This window comes from Nuphar pumila, chromosome 14, assembly GCF_984573655.1.
Source record: "Nuphar pumila chromosome 14, dmNupPumi1.hap1.1, whole genome shotgun sequence".
Classification (NCBI taxonomy): domain Eukaryota; kingdom Viridiplantae; phylum Streptophyta; class Magnoliopsida; order Nymphaeales; family Nymphaeaceae; genus Nuphar; species Nuphar pumila.
The window spans coordinates 86765040-86787773 of NC_143262.1; the positions used below are offsets into that span (position 1 = coordinate 86765040).

A 22734-nucleotide genomic window follows, 5' to 3' on the forward strand; every position below is an offset into this window, starting at 1 on the left:
AGGTGCACGTATATGGGTTCTGTCACATGATGATGGAAACGCTCAAACCAGGTCAACTTGTTGCTAGCTAAGCTCCTGACCATTTTCAAGCAGATCCAGCAATCCAATTGGATCTAAAAGGATCCAACCGGTTTACAGCCTAGTGAAATGCTTTGCTCAATTTGCTCAACCCACTTGAGTTACAATGCTATGGTCAATCGAGTTGAACTCAGGGCCTAGATTAAACTCTAATAATACAATAGCTCTGCTAGTCTGGTAGGAGCAGCCAGTCCACGTCACCGTGTGTTGGGACGTTGCAAGTTCAAATCCCAATGGTATTCTTGTATAATTGGTAGGAGTCTGACTAAACCCAGCTTGCCTTTAAAAAAAAAAGTCTCATATTGACCTACACGTGAATTCCATTTCCTGGGAGTCGGCTGGGAGCAAGCTGAGCTACTCTTGGTTCATCTCGTGTTCGGCTAGTAAAGAGCTCATTCATCAAACCCTTAAAAATAGGCTCAGCATTCAGCAAGCCGAACATGAATAGTAGATATTCGACACAGGGACACCCCATTTTGGGTGATGCAAGAGGACACCTTCACACATGATGACATGGACACATGCAACCATTAATTTAATATTTTTAATTTTAATATATTTCAATATTTTCAATAAAAAGTGTATTTTTTACTATTAACATATCAAAATAATTTTATATTGAGTAAAAATTTGAAAAATTCCGTGCCCTCGTGTCCTATTTTCCAAAAACATTTCAAACTTGCAAATCAACTCTGTGTCACGTGTCCTCATGTCCACGTATCTTTGTGGCGTAGCCTGCAAATGTGCCCACCCCCTCCCAAAAAGAGAGAGAGAGAGAGATTTTATCACATTTCAAGGAGATCAGAACATTGTAAATTTTCTGAACTTCACCGTCTTTCATGGACATGACTTGAAAGCTTCACAGAGAATCCAATAAAATTTGGCAGTATCCTACCATCTCACAAGCAAAGAGATACCAAGATTCACACTGGGAATAATAAACTCAGTTCCATGCTGTTAACCCAAGAGCATCTGCTACGTTATACATGACAAGGCGCTCCCAAACAGGACCAAAGAGACGTCCTCCCCCAATAGCAAACGTTAATGCCCATGAGCAAAGAGCAGCTGTGAATAACACAAACCCAATAGCTGACCCAACCACATCTGCAAACAAGTATATGATGACCAGTAAATAGAATACCATGAGGCAGAACCAAGCTAAATTCATTAACAGTTCAGAGAATTTACATCCACTAGTTCATAACAGAGCAAAGCTACATTCACTAACTCCTGAATGATGAGGCTGGCACAAAAATTCTCTAATTCACAAACAGTTTGAAGCATTAAGAATCAACAGTCTTCACTAATTGTATAGGATTATACAGTTGATATAAAATTCTTCCTGAACGGGTAAGAATTCAAGCATGTATTAAGCACTAAAATGATGCACACGCAGTGTGTGTTGCTCCCAGTTACGGATAAAAGTGAACAGCAGGTCTTGATGGCTGATGCCACCACTCCATTTTGTGCACAAACGAAAATGGGCTTTGAAAACATTACTCTTATCTAGCTTCTGTAGTTTGACTGAAAAATAAAGTTTACAACAAACCGTTGTAAATGTATAAAATTTGACAGATATGGAGTCAAGGATCCTTGATTCCTACTTCAAGTATTAACACTTAATTTTATTCTTCAACTTGTGATTCCAATCAGGATGCATTTGGATAAGACTGCAGAGGTGGAATGTAGAAGCCCTCACTCTGATAGAAATCGGCAGAACAAGGGTTTCCATAACTGTGGGAACCCTAATTACCATCAATCTGTGGCACTGTGAACGCTGATGAGGACTCATATCCATCCATTTTTCAAAATCCATGCAGAAAGACATGCAAACAACAAAGCCTGCACATGGTAAAAGGGGAACCCCTTCCTTGTTTCCCAGGGTTCATCCAAACAGACTGATATTCACTGAAAGCTTTATGTCGAGAAGCTCTAAACCCTGGTTTGTTTGGTGGATTACAGGGTTCTATCACCCGCTCAAGCAGTGATGAGGTTTTGGAGCTTGCCAAATAGAGGCAGCTGCAATCAGTTGGTTGGCAAAACCAAATCTGGTTTTGATAATGAATGATCACCAGATGAGATGCAGTAGCTGGATGGTGGACTAATGGTAAATAGTTTGAATCACCCCATCTCACGTGTCCTTTCTTCAAAGACGGTCCACTGTCGATTCTTTAGATGGAAATAATAGTGAAGAGTTGAAAACATTTGTTTCTATGGGTTCTTCAACTCTATGCTCAAAAGCATTTGAAGTGATCTGACTTCAAACATGAACTCAGTGTGATCAAGAATTTTCCTTATGGCCTCCATAAACTAAATGGTTATCATTTCATAGAGACTCATTTTCATTTATCTATTTTGGAAGAAAATTTAAATTACTTTCCAATAAATGCAATCATTTGATTTCCAGGCCAGCCAACCTGATCCACTTCAATGTCTGGCATCCTTCTCCCATTTTATCAACATGAGAGGCTTGCTATTATGTCAATTCACAATTGACTAGTAGTATTTATGAATCTATAACTCAACACTTGTAATATCATTTCATTTAATCACAAAAATATGAAAATTGAAAAGGTGTTAACATTCCCACCCTCCTCAAAATGAGAATTAAATGCAATTCTTCCTACTATATTCTTATCTTCCCTAATTAGACTACTGAATGACCCATGCCAAATCATTCAAGATAACTATATTCAAGTTTCTTTTCAAACTCATTTTCTATGATCCAAATCTAATTTTTCAGACCTGCATCTATTCAGGTCTATGCAAAAAAGCCTGAATAAGTATTTTGCATTTGTATACAGGAAAACATGCTTCTCAACAAAGTGAATCACATCAAATATCATCCCTTAACCAAAAAGGTTGCATAACTAACTTTTTAACAATAGCTTTGATTTGATTATCATATGCCCAAATGATCAGAAGGACTTTCAGTTAATCACTGCCTCATATAAGTGAATACATCTCCTCCAGAAAGCACACTTGTCAACAAATGTCTGAACCAACTCACCGGCATTGCTACAAAGAAACAAGCCTATCTCAAGAAAAAAGTTCTAGACGTGGAAGAGAAGAAAGCATGATCAAACAGCACCATACATATTAATGGATTTTGTGAGCATTTACTTTCAGTGTTGAGCCAAAGAATGATCTCACAAACTAATCACAACATGCTGATAGCCAAAAAGTGGTGCATCTGTGTGGAAAAGGAAGAAAGGATCCAGCCAAGGACCAAGCCAAAATCAAAGAACAATAAAGTAACAACGGATCAAATGTAAAACCAGAATTTTCATCAAATAGGCCAATAATGCTCTAAGTAGTATGCTCTACTAAATAGAATATATCAAAAATATTGAACATCTATTTCGGCACTCTTAATATTCCAAGCATGCACTGCAATGAACAGATTTGACTATAAAGCAAATTAAGGATAAAAATGGTAGAAACTCCCCAATTTTATGAATCTTCAGCAGTTAAAATTTACATAACAAGAAACAGTTGTCACCTAAATCCATGCAGTTCAAGCCAAAACTTTTTTTTTCATTTAGTCACTTTTCTACCACTCTACATGTTGATCGAAATAAATTGGTCCACTATAACACCAAATCTCCAAGCTAAAAGAAACACCCTCAGCAAACAGTACTTAAAATTAATGAATAGATCTAAAATCTGTGAGTGAAGTGGCACCCAAAAGAATGACTTACAGTGCCGAATTTGAGGATACATCGAAGGTGATTTGGTTAAAACAGGGAGAAAGTAGAAGCAGTTAACGGCCCAAAGCCAGGGGAGCAAGAAAAAACCAGCCTTGAAAAAAATCCGAGCATATTTTAGTGACTCTTGCTCATCCAGACCAATGGATCCATCAATGGTAGGCCAATTGCGAGCATTTGGGGTCTGGGAAAAGGATGGAGGAATATCCAATCGGATTTCCTGAGTTTCTTCTCCCACCAAAACACGTTCTTCTTCAGTCCAGGCATGTCTCCGCAGTAATTCTGAAGATTCTGCAGCAAAAATTACTAACGATGACACTGTACAAGATCTCAAAAAAATCCTTGAAAAAATAACACAAAGAATAAAAGAACACAGGAACAAACAGAACAGAAAATCCAGTCCCTGAAACCATTAACTTAAAAAAGAAGAATTAAAAGGAGAAATCTAGGAAGAAATGCCTCTAGCAGAGTTGTCGGAAAATTATTCAAAAAACCACAAATTTCTGAGAAGGGCTTCCCAGAGAATAAAAAATCAATATAAATAACAAAATACCTTCAAGAAAGGCTTCCCAGAGAATAAAAAATCAATATAAATAACAAAATGTCTTCAAGAAGCACCATGAAGTATAGACCTAACAACCCAGAGGAATTCATTAAATTGGAAAAAAAAAGGATGGAGAAGAATCAATTCCTTCCAAATTTCAGTAGGAATACATATTAAAATTGTCCAAGGGGGCAGACAAGAATGAACCCAAACAAGAAAGAGAAAAGCTCAAATTTCCTAAACAAAATCATTAAATCTCCTTGGAAGTATCAATGAACTTATAGCTTAAAGGGATGAAAAAAATACAGTTATCACAAATATCCTAAAAAACACCAAAGATCAGCCTTCAGACACCCATCAACCCCATTTAATAAAAAGAAATAAACAAAGAAGGAGATAACCCAAAGAATACATAACAAAACACATCAAACTTATAAAATGAAACATAAAGGAAAGCAGATAACTGCAATTAATTGCCATCAAAATTCAGATAAAGAATGCACGAAGAAGCATTATGGTAGACTTCAAAGAATCAGAAGTGCCCCAAAAAGCATAAATAAAGCAACTCGTCAATGGGGGTGCTCGAATACACCCACTTACCCAGAAAAAATGGGAAAATTAGGAATACCACCAAAGGCTTCACAACGCAAAACACCCAGTTTATCCCAGTTTTCTGGATAAGTGTTCCAGGCAAGGAGATATTGAAGACCCACTTCCTAAACAACCCGAAATTTTTAACAGAAGGAGAAAAAACCCAAGATCGTGTTCGAAATTTGCCAGAAAAACTCATAAACTACAACATAAGTAAAAAAACAAAAACAAAAAAACAAACGAAAATGAAAAGGGAAAGACGAAGTAGGATCAGAAGAATACCTTCGTTAGGTGGGGCGACCTCCGCCATGGACAACTCTCTCTCTCTCTCTGGAGGAAAATATCGGCACAACTAATCGCAGATTAATTTCTCAAATAATCGTCCTACTTATTGACTGAGAGAGCGAGCAAGGCTTCTTCCATCTTTGTCGAGTAAAGTACAAAAAGGCGCCCACTACCCAGCTATTTATAAAGAACCGGTCTACTTTTTGTGTATTTCATTCAACTGCCTACATCTTTCGTTAATGCATTTTGCAATCCTTGCTAGAGATAAAATTATTTTGTTTTGCTATTGTTATAAAATAAATAAATGACCTGTGTTCTTTTTTGGGGGTGCAAGTAGGGCCTATGTCACGGGGAGAAGCCATCTCAAAAATAAGATTTTTATGATATATTAGACATGATAAAATCTTCTAACCAGGGGCAAAGCCACTATTCTAAACTAGGGTGAGCACAAATACAAAGTAAAAAATAATAATAATTACTAATAATATATTTCAAAATATATAATCAAACCTCTATTTTCTTGAAACATCATAAATTATTTATTTATGTTAGTTGATAAAAAACTCTAATATTCTAATAAAAATCAAATCACACAATATTCATGGGTTCATATTCAATAGTAAATCAAAAAAAAAAACTTAAAACTATAAACTATACATTTCTATCATTTTAAAAACAAATTAAAACCTTAATTATTATAAATAATATAAATTCTGTATTCATGCTAAGTGATAGAAAACACTAATATTCTAACCAAAATCACATCTTGCAGTATTCATATATTCATGCCTAATGATAATTAAAAAAATACACAAAACCCCTTAAACCATAACTAGACATTTACGTCATTAAAAAAACTCTAATCTTTGCAAACTTTATAAATTATGCATTAATAATTAACTAATAAAACCCTTAATATTCTATCCAAAATCAAATTAAATAATATTCATGCATTCATGTTAAATAGTAATTACACACACCTTAAAACCATAAACTAAACATTTACGTTATTCTAAAAAAACCAAATTAAAAATTTAAATCCTAACAAACATTACATTGTAGATATGCTAATCGAAAAAAAATAAAACCTTAACTAAATATCTATTTCATTTGAAAAACCAAAATAAAAGACATAAATCCTAACGAAAATCAAAGATTTAAGGATTTGATAACCAAAACCAATCATTTAATAATGGAATCACACTTAATGATAATTAAAAAGAAAATAGCTGACAAAAAAACCTAAAACTTTCATTATATATTCATGTGATTTGAAAAAATCTAAATCAACACCAAAAATCCTAAAAGATACCACATATTTATGCTAATTAAAAAGAACAAATAAAACCCCTAATATTGTAACTAAAAATCATTCATTATTCATGCCTAATTCTAATTAAAAAATAACACACATAAAATCCTAAAACCCTAATTAAACATTCATGCTATTTTAGAAAATAACTAAATAAAAAACCTAAACCCTAGCAATACATTATGCTAATTGGAAAAAAAACTAAAACCAAATCAAAACCCTAATTCTTGCAAATATCATAAATTATGCATTTATGCTAATTGATATAAAAAACTCTAATATTCTAACTAAAATCAACTTTCATTATTTGTGAATTCACTCTTAATAGTAATTAGAAAAAAATACAAAAAAACTAAAACCATAGCTTAACATTTATGTCATTAAAAAAAACAAATCAAATCCCTAAATCCTAACAAACATCACCAACATATATACTAATTAAAAAATAAAACCCCTAAAATCCTAACTAAAAGCAAGCATGAATTTATTGAATCATGTGTAAAGTTGATTGAGAAAAAAATACAAAAAATAAGTAATTAAATATTTATGTTATTTAAATAATCAAAATTAAAAACTTAAATCCTAACAAAAATCAAAGATTTAAGGGCTTGATAAGTGATAACTAAAATCAAACATTCATTAATATAATCATGCTTAAAGGTAATTAAAAAAAAAGAGCTCACAAAAGAAACCTAAATCCTAATTTAACATTCACATTATTTGAAAAAAATACAAATCAATACCCTAAATCCAGAATGCTAACTAAAAGTCCCTTAATATTCTAATAAAAACTAAGCACATTATATGCCTAATGTTAATTAAAAAAATACAAAAAAACTTTAAAACTTGACTAAACATTCAGGTTGTTTAAAAAAAAACTAAATCAATAACCTAAAACTTAATTGAACACTTAGATTTTCAAAAAATCTAAACTTATTTTGTTGTTCACACCCTGTAGATATGATATATAAGCATTATTTAGTAGAAAACAAATTTTGGATCATGTGATTTTAGGATACATGTATGTTTTTCAAGACCTTAAAAAAGTCAACAGCTCACAATGTATCAAAATTTAATGACTTAAAAAATTATATTTTTATATTAAAAAAACATGATCCAAAGCTTGATTCCTATCAAATAAACTATGTTAAAAGTACATCCATATGCTTTAACTGAGAAGATACAACCTAGCACCATAGCATTACTATATATATATATATATATATAACCCATAAAATCAAAACCTATTAAGCACTTATTTATGATTTGAAAAAAAAAAAGAGAAAAAAGGAAGAAGAAAAACCCAATGTCAGCTACTAGGGGTGCATGTAAAAGAGAAGAGACTGTCGTAGGCCCACTGCAACCCTTCGATTGTGCTAAACAATAGGTGGCCCGTAACACAAGAATCGGTATAAGAGAGAGCGGGGGGGGGGGGGTCAGCATGTGGTTGTTGTGGGGTCGTAAAGAAGGCGAGGAGAGAGTGACGGCTCCTATGGGCCTACGCCATGGGGTTGTGGGGAGGGTCGAACGTTAGGGTATTGGGGATCCCAAAGGTCGTGTCTCCCTTTGGGTCGAGGCATCGGGCATGGGTGCCCACCCTGACTTGGGGTCAGAGTCAGAGTAAGCACTGCTTTGCGGATCAAGTGGGGCACTGCTCACCTAGACCCACACCCCCTTGGAGGATTTTTGTGGGTAAAGGTGTGCATGTGCCCACCCAGACCACAACATGGTTCCGCCCTGGCTTCTAACATAGTAAATATGTGTAGGGTTAGATCTACCATTTGGTGGCTAGACCCCCCAAAAAAATAAGAGTACGTACCAATGTTGCAAGTATCAATATCGGCCCTGTATTGTTTGGCCAATGATTAAGGTGAATTGGATGATACCGATACTGAAGTGAATCATTCTTAATCATCCAAATAATAATTAAAAAATAGTCCGTGTCAATCAGACGGGACATGTGCTAAAACTATAAAATAATATTAAAATAATTAATTTTAAGTATTTTCAATATTTATTAAAAACAGCCAATTCAAGAGTGAAGTGTATCGATTTTCTGCCAACTATATGTTGTAGCTCATATGCACTGATACTGAATATATTTTTATTATATATATATATATAGCCACTTGAATATGAGAACTGAAAATATCCGTTGTAGAGTGTGAACTAAGCATTTTCAATGTGTTTTTTTTTTTTGCACACCTGAATGGTCTATTTGTTAGGAAACGACTGTTGGATCATGTTTTTTGACAAAAAAAATATTTGGATGCTTAAATATTTGGGTTATTTATGAAAACATACGCAGTTTTTTATAATTCAAATTCATAAAAAAAAACTGATATTTCAATTACATACTTCATTTATTTTGTTGTAAACACAGATCATAATAGTAGTTAGTTCCAAGGGTGACGGTTCATATTTTTATTCCCACATTTTCATTTTGCTGTGATAATTTAAACCAAAAAAGTCATGTTTACCCTTAACCATTGTATCTCTATTTCTCTCATCTCCTTTGTCCTTTCCTTTTTCTTTAAATTTATTTGCAACTTCCAAAATACCCACCAATATCTCTATTTCTCATTGCACAAGGGTGTTCATCTTAGTACAATAGATGGTACGCTCTCTCTCTCTCTCTCTAAATAAAATCACCAGTGCAAACGGATTGGTCATTCTGGTCAATGCCAATTTAACCCAATTTCTAAGCATATCCCAAGGGTCGGGTTGGCGAGTTGGCGGGTTGGGTTGGGTTGGGTTGGAGGGTTGGCGGGTCAGCATACCTCAACACGAACCCGACCCTTTATTAAACGGGTAATCCGACACGACACGATTAACCCGTTTAATAAACGGGTCAGGTCGGGTAAACGGGTTGGTGGGTTAGCGGGCGGGTTGGCGGGTCGGGTTCGGGTAAACGGGTTGACCCGCCCACCTAACCCGTTTATTAAACGGGTCAGTCGGGTTGGCATACTCCTAACACGAACCCGACCCATTTAATAAATGGGTTAAGCGGGTTGACCCGTTTACGACACGAACCCGTTTAAGCCAAACCCAAATCGGGCTAAGAAGCGGGTTGGCGGGTCGTGTCAGATTTTGCCACCCCTATAGCAAGGTAGTACTAGAGAGAGAAAGAGTCATGGTAAATTAAGAGAAAGAGAGTGGGTGGTTTGAGAGAGAGAGAGAGAGTACGTGGGTAAATTAAGAGGATGGGAGGAAATAGTGGGTGGGCACGTTCTTAAAGCGAAGAATAAATTAATAAGTGTAAAATGGGTAAAAAATATTTTAAACTATACTTAGGTTGCAGATGGTCAGCAAATTCAGCAAAGGTATGCATTTGAATAAGAAGAGTTAAAAATATGTATTTGAAATGTGGATTTTTTGGGGTATAAATATGCATTATAGAAAAAATGGGTATGTTTTTGTAAATACTCTTAAATATCTGAGTTATTTAAGAAAACATAATATTTACATAAATTTTATGCTGTCGATTTTTCAGCCTTAAAAAATCCTGCTTATACAATGCAATTGAATGATTCAAGAGTCGGTCCCCATAAAACTGATCATGTAAATAGCATCTGTACAGTGAAATAAAAAAAAAAACAAGAAAATCTCGGTTCATATTCCGATAAATATATTTTAGTGACTATATATATGGGTTAATGTTTGTTACCCTCTTGGGTAAGGAATCCCTAGGTAAAGAAAAGTAATGTTTTTATTTTCTCCAGTTTTTTTTAACATCTGACTGTCCAAATGCGATCTATATATTATATGTCAGATTTTACAAGGGATGAAAAATCAACGGCCTAAAATGTATCAAATTTTCAAAAACTCAAAAAAATATACTTTTTGTCCAAAACCTATGATCCAAGAAATGATTTCTACTATTTTGACTATGTTGAACACAGGTCAGATTTTTGTCAAAACAGCCTCCTCCTATGAGTTTTAATTAAGGATTTCTTATCCACGAGGGTAGCAAATGGTCTCTCTCTATATATATATATTACAGAGAGAGAGAGAGCGATGATAGGGAGCACCTAATAGAAACTTTAGATTTTCAATTTTTTTAAACTTTTTTTATTGATTAGACTCTCTCTATATAATCTACAAGCATTATTTAGTAGAAAACAAGTTTTTTGGATTAGGTGATTGTAGCATACATGTAGTTTTTTTAAGACATTTAAAAATCAACGGTTTACACTGTATCAAAATTTCATAACTTAAAAAATCATAATTTTATGTAAAAAAAACATGATCTGAATCATGATTCCTATCAAATAAACTATGTTGAGTATATTTATAAGGTCTGATCGAGAAGATGCAACTTACTACTATGATTTCTAGTATGCGAGAATACGAGCACCGTAGCATTACTCATATATATATATAGAAAAACTGAAATATGTAAACTAGTATGAACCGATATTTTCATAGGATTTTTTGCAAATCTAACCCTGCAGATGCATTCAACGTGGTCCATTTGCTTGGGATCAACTATCGGATTTGTATGCTTGAATATTTACAAAAATTTTGAGCCATTGATTTTTAAGTCTGATTTTTCTCATACATCGTATTCGGATGATCTAAAAGTCTGTTCTGTAAAACCAAGCATCTACATTACATCCATATAGTAAAATTTTTGAAAAAAAACTATAAAAATCTTGGTGCATACCATTTTACATATTTTGTTGGTTTACATATTTCAATTAACATACATGTTTATAACTTTTGAGAAAAATCTTAACAAAATCACAATCTTTTCAAATATTAACAATATTTGTGACTATAGATGACAGTCCACATGAGGTGTTTGTTGCATCTAGAGAACCATGGCAAGGGCAAATGATGGTGCAATTCTGCGGGGAGACCTCAAGGGTTCTACCAATCAAAAACCTGTCATTGTATAATAGAGGGAGGTGCTTATTAAGTCACGTGCACGGTGTACATGCCATATTCTCTCTCTCTCTCTCTCTCAAACTGTAGAATTTTATAGGCTAGAATTTTTTGTGTGGCTAGGATACTTTGCCATGAATGGTGATCTCGGTAAGCCTTCAAAATCATTTGCACCAAAAAAAGGCCATACTGTTCAAGCTCTCCACCATGTTGGATACTGACCATGGTCAGTAACTTGTGCTTGGGTTCATCTCATCCATTCGATTCATGAAAACACACGCACCTCACAATCTTAGCCTCAACCATAGGAACACTACCCACCATGATATTCCCAAACCAAAAAGAGTCACAAAATGAGAACAAGATAGCATCTCTTCCTCCTCCAACTCATAATTGTTGAATTAAGCCAGAAAGAGAAAAAAAAGAAGAAAACAAAAGATTTGCAGCTATGGAGGTGTGTCTTAAGGGTAGCGCCATCCTGTGTTTTTCCTTCCCATCATCTGCCAAAGAGAACCTCCTCAACCTGCCGACATTCCAAAGGCTGAGGTTGTCATCCTCCCCTTCTCCTTCTTCCTCTTATTAGTTTTCTTCGTCTCGCTTGGTGCTTCCAAGCATCAGCAGGAACCGGAGCTCACGTGTTGTGTGCAAATCTCAATCGCCCATTGATGAAGGTCTCTCTCTCTCTCTCTCTCTCTCTCTCTCTCTCTCTCTCTCTCTCTCTCTCTCTTTATATATATACACAAGTTCTAGAATATGAGAGCTAAACATATGAGCATTTTCAACACTTTTTTACAAATCCAACCATGTGGATGTGCTTGACATGGTGAATTTGCTAGGAATCAGGATAGTGTATTTTCCATGAAAAAAAATATGATTTTTTGAATGCTTGAATATTTATGAAGATTATGAGCCATTGATTTTATAAACGCCTTCAAAAAATCCCGCTTATGCATCAAAATCGATGATTCAAGGGCTGGTTCTTATAAAACCAAGCATGTAGATCATATCTGAACGGTTAGATTTAAGAGAAAAAAACAAAAAATCCATGAAAATTGTGGTTAACACATTAGTTCTCATATTATGGTGACACATATTGATGATTAAAAGCAATCTTATGATTTTTTTTTATGAAGAATGGGGAAACCATCCTCAGGATCAGAGATCTAGTGGCGGTCTCGTGTAAGCCTGTGGCCCACCCCTTGCCCTCAGGGAAGCAATCTTGTGATTGGTGATGCCAAATTATAAGTTTGGTGGTGGACAATGTTCATTGCAATTGTAGGAGAACAATGGAATTTCCCAACTCATCACCAATTTTCTAGATAATTGGGTGTGTATCCTAAATCCTACAATCACCCTTATATTGCAAAATCTAGAATTTTGTGGGTTATTTTTTATATTCTGAAAGATATTAGAAACAGGGAACTGAAATCGAGAATTTCCTTGCTGTCAATGATCTTTACCAGTAGCAGGAATCGTTTTTTTTTTAAGGCAAGCTGAGATTAGACACCCTTATCAGTTATACAACTAAACCATTGGGTTTTGAACCTAACACCCAATACAAGGCGACGTGCACTAGCTGCTCTTACCAGACAAGCGGAGCCCCCATTGGTACCAGTAGCAGGAATCTTAGAATTACAGGAAGTTCAAGATATTTTTTCTAAGAATATCTAGATTTTCCAGCAGCGTCCAAACGCACCATGGTGGCATCAGGACCTTGGTTAGTCTTGCTTGAATGTGACAAATTTTGATATATGCCCCTCACAATTTTGATAACTTCAAATGGTAATTTGATCTATTAACCTTTTTTTTTCTTGTTTTGAGTTTTAAACTCTCCTCTCTCTATGGTTTGGTTAGAGTAAAAAATGGCAAGTTTAGATTTGCAAGTTCTTTTGGAATTTTGCATTATGGTCGGGTTGGGGTCGACCTTGATCCACCCATATAAGTGATATCCGGATTCAGGTAGTTATCGGGTTGCATTATCTGATTTGCTTCATGATATTCCATGTCTGACCCAATAACTTTTTTACATTCTTATAGAATCCTACTAATTGGATTCAGATTAGTGTAGGATTTGGGATAACATCCAATCCATTGACATGTCTATTTGGCATTAAAGCCAGTCTGTCTGCGTGTATTATGAAATTCATTGAAGTCTAAAAAAATATTAAACTAATATTAAAATATTGCATGTACGTAAGTGTCCACATGTCCTAGAGTGTTCGTTCCTGTCACCAAGGACACCACCAAAATGACGTGTCCCTGTCATATAGGGGAAAACATAAGGAATTTCATGAATTTGATGACTCTTTACTATTAGAAATATTGAAAGTTCAAGTGGTCATGTTTCAAATGATAGCAATCTATAGCAAAGTGGAATGGTCATGTTTTAAGTGTTAGAGTCAAACACAATATCATGAAGCAAATCAGATAATAAATCAACATGATATGCATGTTAAACCATTGATTCAAACCGTAACAAGGTTCAATCATGTCATGTTTCGTTTTAAACCAAAATGCAGACGAGGACAACAGATCAAACATATGCATAGAACATAATAAGAACAATAATGAAAACATGTTAATATTCTGCAATAGGCTAAAGTGTATAAAGATACTCCTCTGAGAGAAGATTCGCCCCCACATATGATGCAAAAAGGATCTGGCGTCCTTCCCCCAAGATACAATAGCCTCGGCGAACTGGATAGGTGCACTTCGATGGTAGATCACCTTTCGAAAATAACTTCTATGAACGACTGTTGCAGAACTCTCCTTTCCGGCAAACGCCCTTTAGAGAGGTAAGAGAGAGTAGGGATAAAGAAAACAAAAGGTCTTGAGAGTCACTAGCGTATGCGTAACCGCAGCCCTTTAACCACGTTTTATAATATCTGAACGGATACTAAAAATGTAGAAGAGATTCGATACCCATTATGAAGTGGCGTGACCCATCAACGGAATGATCCGTTATCCATTTTTTTCCCTTTTATTTAATCCAAATGAAACCATTAATGCGAGACAAAAAAAACATTAGACTTAGATTAATGGATATGGCCCTAAAAGGCCAATTACCTGAACCAGGCCTGGCTCGACGCGGTGGGCGGGTGCGCACACACGTGTGTGTGGTTACCATACCATACCCTTGTTCTTTGGAACAAATGATTGAATCACTAAGTATGATATAAAGCCCACCACCATTTTTTTATTCTACAATATGGGACTATTCCACATCATCAAAATCCAAAAAGTACTCCATAAAGGGAGTAGTCCTCAAATTGCTTTCTTCTTTGAATTATTTACTCATCTCTTCTTACATCCAACATTCCTCTACAAATTCAAAGAATGAAAACAAAAGAAAACTAAGATGCAAGCTGGAGTAATCCGAAGCAGAACATATCATGCTTTCAGTAATGATACATTTTAGTTTGAACCACTACCTTAGTTGGCTAACTTTACCCCCACAGGAACGAAGTGAACTAAATACTTGAACTTTAACTTTTGGTGTAGGAGTATCCATTAGCAACAACATGATAAAGGTTCTGGTTATAATCTTTAAGGGCAGCGGCGCGTAAAAGGCCATGCGCCTGAATCCTGTTTCATGAGTGACTTCAAGAATAACCCAATTCCTTAAACTGCGACCACACAGTCACACTCACATAGGTGGGCTTCTCCAGAGATGCACTGCTAACATCTCGCCTAGAAGGCTTTGAACCCTTTCAGAGTTTTCACTCTTCCTTTACTTGCAGCTATAACACATTTCCAGAGTAATCAGGAAAAAGGTCACAGATACATAGTATCACATTAAGAAGGTGTTGTCCAGTTCACCCTACAACTTGTTATTACCTCATTAAACCTATTTTGTGGGATCTCAACTCAGATAGGTTGGGTTGCCACTATAGATGAACTACTAATGGATTTCAGTCTCATCCTCTCTCTGGATTTCAGGACTAATGACTTATCTAGTCCTTTCATTAATGGATCAGATGTATTCTCTTTGGATCCAACATAGTTCACAGCAACCACTAACTGAGACACCAGTTCCCTTACAGATTTTATTCTGACTTGGATGTGTCTTTTTCTATTTTTTATTATATTTTATGCTTTTAATCTTTACAATTTTGGCCATATTTTCATAAAGCACAGATATCACAAGAATTGGTTTGCTCATTAAAGAAAGTTTCTTTAGAAGTCCCTTTAACCATTCAGCTTACATTCCTGTGATATCTAAAGCACAAAGCTTAGCCTCAAAAGTAGATTGTGACAAGATGGTCTGCTTTATTGGCCTCTAGACAACTGCGCTGCCACCCAAGGTAAATACATACCCTGTTACGCCATAACTCTGAGAGTTCATGGCAATCCAGCTTGCATCACTATATCCCTCAAGTACGTTAGTGAATCTCTTGTAATGCAAACTCAAGAAAATAGTTTATTTCAGGTACCTAAGTACCATGTCCAATGCCTTTCAAAGAGTGCGAATTGGACAACTTGTGTATCTACTTAATTTTGTCACAGAAAATGAAATATTCGGTCTCGTGCAATTTGCAAGATACATCAAACTTTCAATAATCTGAGAATACCTTAATTGGGACATAGAAACCTCAGTTGTATTCTTATAAAGATGAGTAGAAGGGTCATATGGAGTTGCTACTGATCTTCATTTGTCATAGCCAAATTTCTCAAGTATTTTCTCAACATAGTGAGATTGAAAAATAACTATACCATTAGCTGACCGAGTCAACTTTAAGCCTAAGATCACAGTTGCAATACCCATATCCTTCATCTCAAATTTACTACTAAGAAACAACTTCGTCTCATTCACAATTCTCATATTGGAACCAAACAATAGAATGTCATCTGCATATAAGCATAAAATGATACATGCTTCACTTTTAACTTTACAATAAATACATTTATCAGATTCATTGACAATTAAGTCAAATGATAAAATAGCTTTATCAAATTTCTCATGCCATTGTTTAGGGGCTTGTTTTAGTTCATATAATGACTTAACAAGTCTACAAACTTTATTTTCATTACCAGAAGCCATAAAACCATCAAATTAATCTATATAGATTTCTTCTTCAGATCGCCATGTAAAAATGCAGTCTTCACGTCCATTTGATGGACCGTGAGATCATAAATAAAAGTCAATGCAATAAGCAACCTAATTGTGGTCATCTCTGTAACTGGAGAATAGGTATGAAAATAATCTATTTCTTCATTTTGTTTGAACCCCTTGGCAACTAGTTTAGCCTTTTACTTATTAATGGATTCATCTGATTTTAACTTCTTCTTAAAGATCCATTTGCACCCAATAGTCGCGCAACCACTCGGAAGGTCAACCAATTCTCAAGTGTCATTAGAGACAATGGAGTTCATTTTACTCTTTATGGATTCTTCCCAATGCCTTGCTTCAGGTGAAGTCATTGTATCTCAGAAAGTGAGAGGATCATCCTCCATAAAGTAAGTGATATAATCACTTTCTAAATCCTTGGTAATTCGTGGTCTCTTGCTCCTTCTTGGTTCAACCACTTCCTTAGACTCATTTGGTCTACAGTGGAAACAAGATGGCTCAACCCTCACATTTGTCATCCTTTCCACATGTTCGAGAATGAAACCAAAAGTTGAAGGTATATCTTATGAAGAAAGATTCTGACGTACACCAACTTTTATGGGCAATACATCCTCGAAGAATGTAGATTCTCGAAGCTCAATAATAGAGTTTACATCTATGCTAGATATCTCTGACTTAATTCGTAAGAACTTATAGGCATAGTTGTTCTCTACATAACCCCAAAAGACAACATCTATAGTTTTAGGACCTAGCTTCTTTCTGTTGTGCTTTGGGACAAGTACCTTTGCAAGGTACCCCCACACTTTGAGGTATTTTAAGCTAGATTTTCTATTTCTTCAGAGTTCAAATGGTCTACCATCCTTATACTTATGGAGAACTCTATTCAGAATATGGCAAGTCGTATTCAGAGCATCCTCCCACATATAGGTAGGTAATTCAGAACTCTCAAGTAGAGCATTTATCATGTCAGTTATGGTTATATTCTTTCTTTTTACAATCCCATTAGATTGAGGAGAATATGGAGCAGTAAACTCATGAACTTTGCCAACAGATTGACAATATTAATCTAATTTGTTAGACGTATATTCTTCTCCCCTATCAGACCTCGATCTTTTAAATTTGCTACCAATTTTTGTTTCTGCTTCATTCTTAAAAATAAAAAACTTATCAAAACCTACATCTTTTGATTTTAGCAGATACACATAATATTATTTAATGCAATCATCTATAAAAGTGATAAAGTATTTTTTATGATTTATAGTTAACACTCTATTAAACTCACAGATATCTATGTGCACCAAATCCAATATTTCAGAATCTCTAACAATCGTATGGAATGGTTTTCTACATTATTTTGCTTACACACAAATTTCATATTTTTTAGTTTTATCTATAGAATGTTCAGAAATCATCTTCAAGTTCATCATGCATTTTACAAAATTAAAATTCACATGACCCAATCTATTACACCACAAATCAGATGATTCTATATTGTAAGCAACCTTAGACAATAAATCAAGAGAAATATCATTCTCTAATTTATTACTGCAAACATGTTCAACACGAAGTTTAAACAAACCGTCATCTAAATACTTTTTGCCAATGAATGTTTCAGAATGCAAAATAACAACTTTATTACATTTAAAGTTAAACTCATAACCCTCTCTAACTAGACATGAGCCACTTAAAATATTCCTTCTAACTACAGGCACATGGTGCACTTTGTGTAGAGATAGAACTCGTCTTGAAAGAAACTTCAGGTCTTTGCGTGCAATCTTCAACACCTTTGCAGTCGTGGAGTTGCCCATAGTCACGGATCTGCCTGCAACAGCTTGGTAAGAGACAAAGACAAACTTATCAATACAAATGTGGGCATTAGCCCCAGTGTCAACCAACTACTAAGTTGGCTCATAAACATGATAGATTTGAAGGTTAACAGAAGCATACCCATCACTGGTCTCAACGACCTCAGTCACCATATTGACTTGAGGAGTATCATCTGTGGTCTCATGAACCTTGGACTTCTTGAAAGGACATCCCTTGGCCCAGTGCCCAACCTGTCCATAGTTCCAGCATGGTTTGTTCTTTGTCTTTTTCTGGATTTTGGCCTTGAGTTTGAATTGGTTTTTCATTACAGGTTTACCTTTTTTGCCCTTGCCTTTAAAAGATCTGGTCATAACTTTAGGTTGTTCAGTTGGCATCACAACTTATTTCTGACTTGTATGCTCTTCTTCAATGACTATGGCTACCATAAGATCATCCAAGGAAATCTTTCATTTACGGTGCTTGAGAGACATACCAAAGTCTACCCAAGACTTAGGAAATTTTTTCATGATGGTCATTACTTGAAACTTCTCAGGAAGTTTCATATCTGGCTCAGCCAAACTATGAAGCAATAGTAGAAACTCATGTGCATGTTTAGTGACCGACTTGCCCTCAACCATTTGATATTTTAGAAACTTGGCAACAGAGTACTTTTCAAGACCTTGGTCTTCGGTATTATACTTTTTGTCAAGTTGATCTCATAGAGCTTTAGCAGTGGTAGAGGAGGAACTATATACGTCAAACAAAGTGTTGGATAGAGCCAACAGAATGCAACCACGACATATACCATCATTCTCTTTTCACTCTACAGCCACAATCACAATAGCGGGATCAGGATCAGTATAAAAATACGTAGGGCATTTGAACTCCAGAACAGAAATCAAGCTTATAGTCGTGAACCAGATTTTTATACGTTGTTGCCAACACTTGAAATTCTGACCGGAAAACTTTTCAGACATACCGGACATGTCTACTTTCGATATAAAACTAGATGAAATCGATATGCTTAGAATCTTCTCTAAGACTGCTAGAGTTAAACACAGTATCATAAAGCAAATCAAATAATAAATCAACATGATATGCATGTTAAACCATTGATTCAAACCGTAACAGGGTTCAATCATGTCATGTTTCATTTTAAACCAAAATTCAGACGAGGACAACAGATCAAACATATGCATAGAACGGAATAAGAAAAATAATGAAAACATGTTAATATTCTAAAATTGGCTAAGACGTATAAAGATACTCTCCTTAGAGAAGATTTTCCTTCACATACGGTGCAAAAAGGGTCGACATCCTTCCCCTAGGATATAATAGTCTCGGCGATCTGGATCGGTGCACTCCGATGGCAGATCACCCTTCGAAAACAACTTCTATGAACTACTGTTGCAGAACTCCCTTTTTCGGCAAAAGCCTTTCAGAGAGGTAAGAGAGAAGCAGGAATAGAGAAAATAAAAGGTCTCGAGAGTCACTAGCATATGCGTAACCGCAACCCTCTAACCACGTTTTATAATCCCTGAACGAATACTAAAAATGTGGAAGAAATCTGATATCCATTACGAAGTGACGTGACCCCTCAACGGAATGATCAGTTATCCATTTTTTTCTCTTTATTTAATCAAAATAAAACAATTAATGCAGGACAAAAAAAGCATTGGACTTAGATTAATAAATATGGCCCATAAGAGCCAATTACCCAAACCCGAACCTGGCTCGGCTCGGCTCGACACGTTGCGACGGGCTGGCGGGCGCGCGTGTATGTGTGTGGTTACCATACCATCTCCTTGTTCTTTAAAACAAGTGATTGAATCACCAAGTAGGATATAAACCCTACCACCATTTTGTGATTCTACAATATGAGACTATTCCACATCATCAAAGTTAAAAAAGTATTTCATAAAGGGAGTGGTCTCCAAATTACTTTCTTCTTTGAATTATTTACTCTCATTTTCTTACATCCAACATTAAGTGATACCACAATAGCCTAAGAGGGTTGGCCTAGTGGGGTGGTGGAGTAGAGCATTGGCTGCTTGACGGGCGGTTAAGGGTTGATTCTCATAAGTGTCACCCCTCAGCACAAGGCAATGTGTAGCAAAGACCCCGGGAGTAGGGGTTCTGGGTTCGAAGTTTTATGTTGCAGACACAATGATCTTATATGGATGTCTTGCTGAGCCAGCGCAACCAAGTCTTCCTTCAGGATGGGGTTTCTTTTGGTTATAAATTTAAAAAAAAAAAAAGTTATACCAGATTTGCGATTTAAAAATATTAGGGTTCTCGAAATTTGTGTCTTGTTAATAGTAGTGTAGGAGTTCATGAACTTGGTTTCAAGCCTTGCCCAAATAAGAACTAGTGTTAAACACAGGTCCATAATTAAGCTATCTACCAACTTTCTACTCATCAGGTAATAGTAAATAGTATATTAAATGCTGAGAGTAATGGATTTGATTATAAATCATGATTAGTTGTAGATTATGATAATTTGATATGGTGATCACATATTGATTTTGGAACTTTTGCCCTAATGCTGTGCTGCCACGTTTACAAAGTTCCACGATACTTTTTTATTTTGTTTTTTTCATTTAATCCGGCATGATGGCCACCAAGTCATTTTCCTTATTTAAAGCTTTTCTCTCAAACTTTTATATATATATATATATAACAAAAAAGTGATAGTTGCGCAATACGTGCACATATACAATGGAATCACGGTGTCGCATGTGATGGACAGCCAGCACGCAAAAACAGTTCAAAGAATGAAAAAAAATTAGTTTTGGGGTTTTTTAGCATTAGTGGCGCTTTTGCATCAAAAGTGCCGCTAACACCCCCCCTAAAGGATGCGCTTGGTATTTTAAAAAAGTTTTTAGCGGCAGTATGTCTCAAAGGAACTTGGACCTTTGTGCTTTAGAACTGTCGGTAAAATCTTTTTTATGTAATTTTTTATGGTTTTCAGCATTTTTTGTGAAAAAAATGCTGAACGTCATCACATGTGCGATGGACACTCAGCAAAACTCCACTGGTAGCTGAACACCTACGGATTGTGCAGCTACCACTTACTCTATATATAACAACCTAGCAAACTTTGTTTTATTTAGTTGTCTGGTAGGAGTAGTGAGTGCACGTCACCTTGTATTGGGAAGTTGCAAGTTCAAAACCCAATGGTGTAGATTGAATCAAAACAACTTTATTCATGAGATTCCAACTAGATTGTATGTACAATCAAAATATGGAACCTTATATATAGAGAGTAATGTGTTCCTTAGGCCTTTTTTGTGATTAGGTCTTGTTAGGTCCCTACAAAATTTTTAGTTTTAAGCATTTTTTTTCACATCTAACACCTTAGATGTGATCTATAGGTTTTGTTTAGTGGGAACCGGCTTTTGGATCGCCAGAATCTGACCTTTATAAAGGTTTTTTTGGAGATAAAATCAATGGCTATGAAAGTACCAGTTTTTTCTGGTTCAGGAAAACATATTTTTTTGTTGAAAAAACAGGATCCAAGAGTCAATTCTCACTAAATCGAGCATGGTAAACACATATAACGGTTCAGATCTACCATAAAACACTTAAAGCTATGGGGGCAGAATGAGAAATGGTGCCTAACATGTTCAGTTCTTATATATATATATATATATATAATTGGTTTCCCCAATTGAGGTCCAAATCACAACAACTCAAAATGATTAATCATCTATAGCTTAACATTAAACAATAATTGAATAAATTGTTGGAGCACTAGATCAAAATCAACCAAATGAGTAGGTAGGTTTGTTATGTTCAGCATTATAAGATAATGGCATAAACCCTAGAAGACAAGTTATTTTCAATTGCCAAATCAAACTCAACCTAGTCAAACCATACTGATTCAAGAGCACAGCGGAATGCAGTTTTGGTGGCCACTGAATCAGGCTGGAACAGTTCGGTCATTGAGAGCAAGACGCCGGTCTTAGTCGAGTTCTGGGCTCCATGGTGCGGACCCTGCCGGATGATCGCCCCTGTGGTCGATGAATTGGCAAAGGATTACGCCGGGAGGGTCGCCTGCTTCAAGCTCAATACTGATGATTTTCCTGCCATTGCTACTCAGTATGGAATTAGAAGCATCCCCACAGTATTGATGTTCAATAACGGAGAGAAGAAGGAGATTATTATAGGAGCAGTGCCCAAATCCACCTTGACTACTACCATAGAGAAATACTTATAAGATAAAGAAGAATTTGCAGTAATTACTTTGATCAAGATGGGATATTATGTGACTACTTAAACTATTGTTATATCTTAATACAACGTGCTACTTATGTAATTTTTGTATCATTGTAACTTAAATTGATGCTCAATATATTGTCAAAATGCTGAATATTAGTTAAGCCTTCCATTTTGTTGTAATTGGTTATGTAGGACTGATATATCATATTGTGTTCCAAGCTTAGTTGGATCTCAT

At 35.5% G+C, this 22734-nt stretch overlaps 2 protein-coding genes across 3 annotated transcripts; one reads left to right on the forward strand and one right to left on the reverse strand.

The window, feature by feature from the left end:
- Positions 1-858: 858 nt before the first annotated feature.
- LOC149817250 (putative gamma-secretase subunit PEN-2) lies at positions 859-5316 on the reverse strand. Of its 2 annotated transcripts, none has more exons than XM_089988211.1 (3): positions 5203-5316; positions 3780-4076; positions 859-1182 (listed from the first exon to the last, which is right to left on the reverse strand). In XM_089988211.1, the coding sequence occupies exons 1-3, from the start codon at positions 5228-5230 to the stop codon at positions 1022-1024; spliced, it is 486 nt and encodes a 161-aa protein (XP_089844337.1). In that variant the 5' UTR covers positions 5231-5316; the 3' UTR covers positions 859-1021. The 2 variants fall into 2 exon arrangements, with proteins under 2 accessions (XP_089844337.1, XP_089844338.1); XM_089988212.1 differs by having other exon boundaries at positions 3780-4067; positions 5203-5308.
- A 6443-nt stretch (positions 5317-11759) lies between these two features.
- Positions 11760-22652, forward strand: LOC149817251 (thioredoxin M5, chloroplastic-like). The gene is made up of 2 exons (XM_089988213.1): positions 11760-12075; positions 22174-22652. Exons 1-2 carry the CDS (start codon positions 12070-12072, stop codon positions 22495-22497), a joined length of 330 nt encoding a protein of 109 aa, XP_089844339.1. The 5' UTR covers positions 11760-12069; the 3' UTR covers positions 22498-22652.
- The last annotated feature ends 82 nt before the right edge of the window (positions 22653-22734 follow it).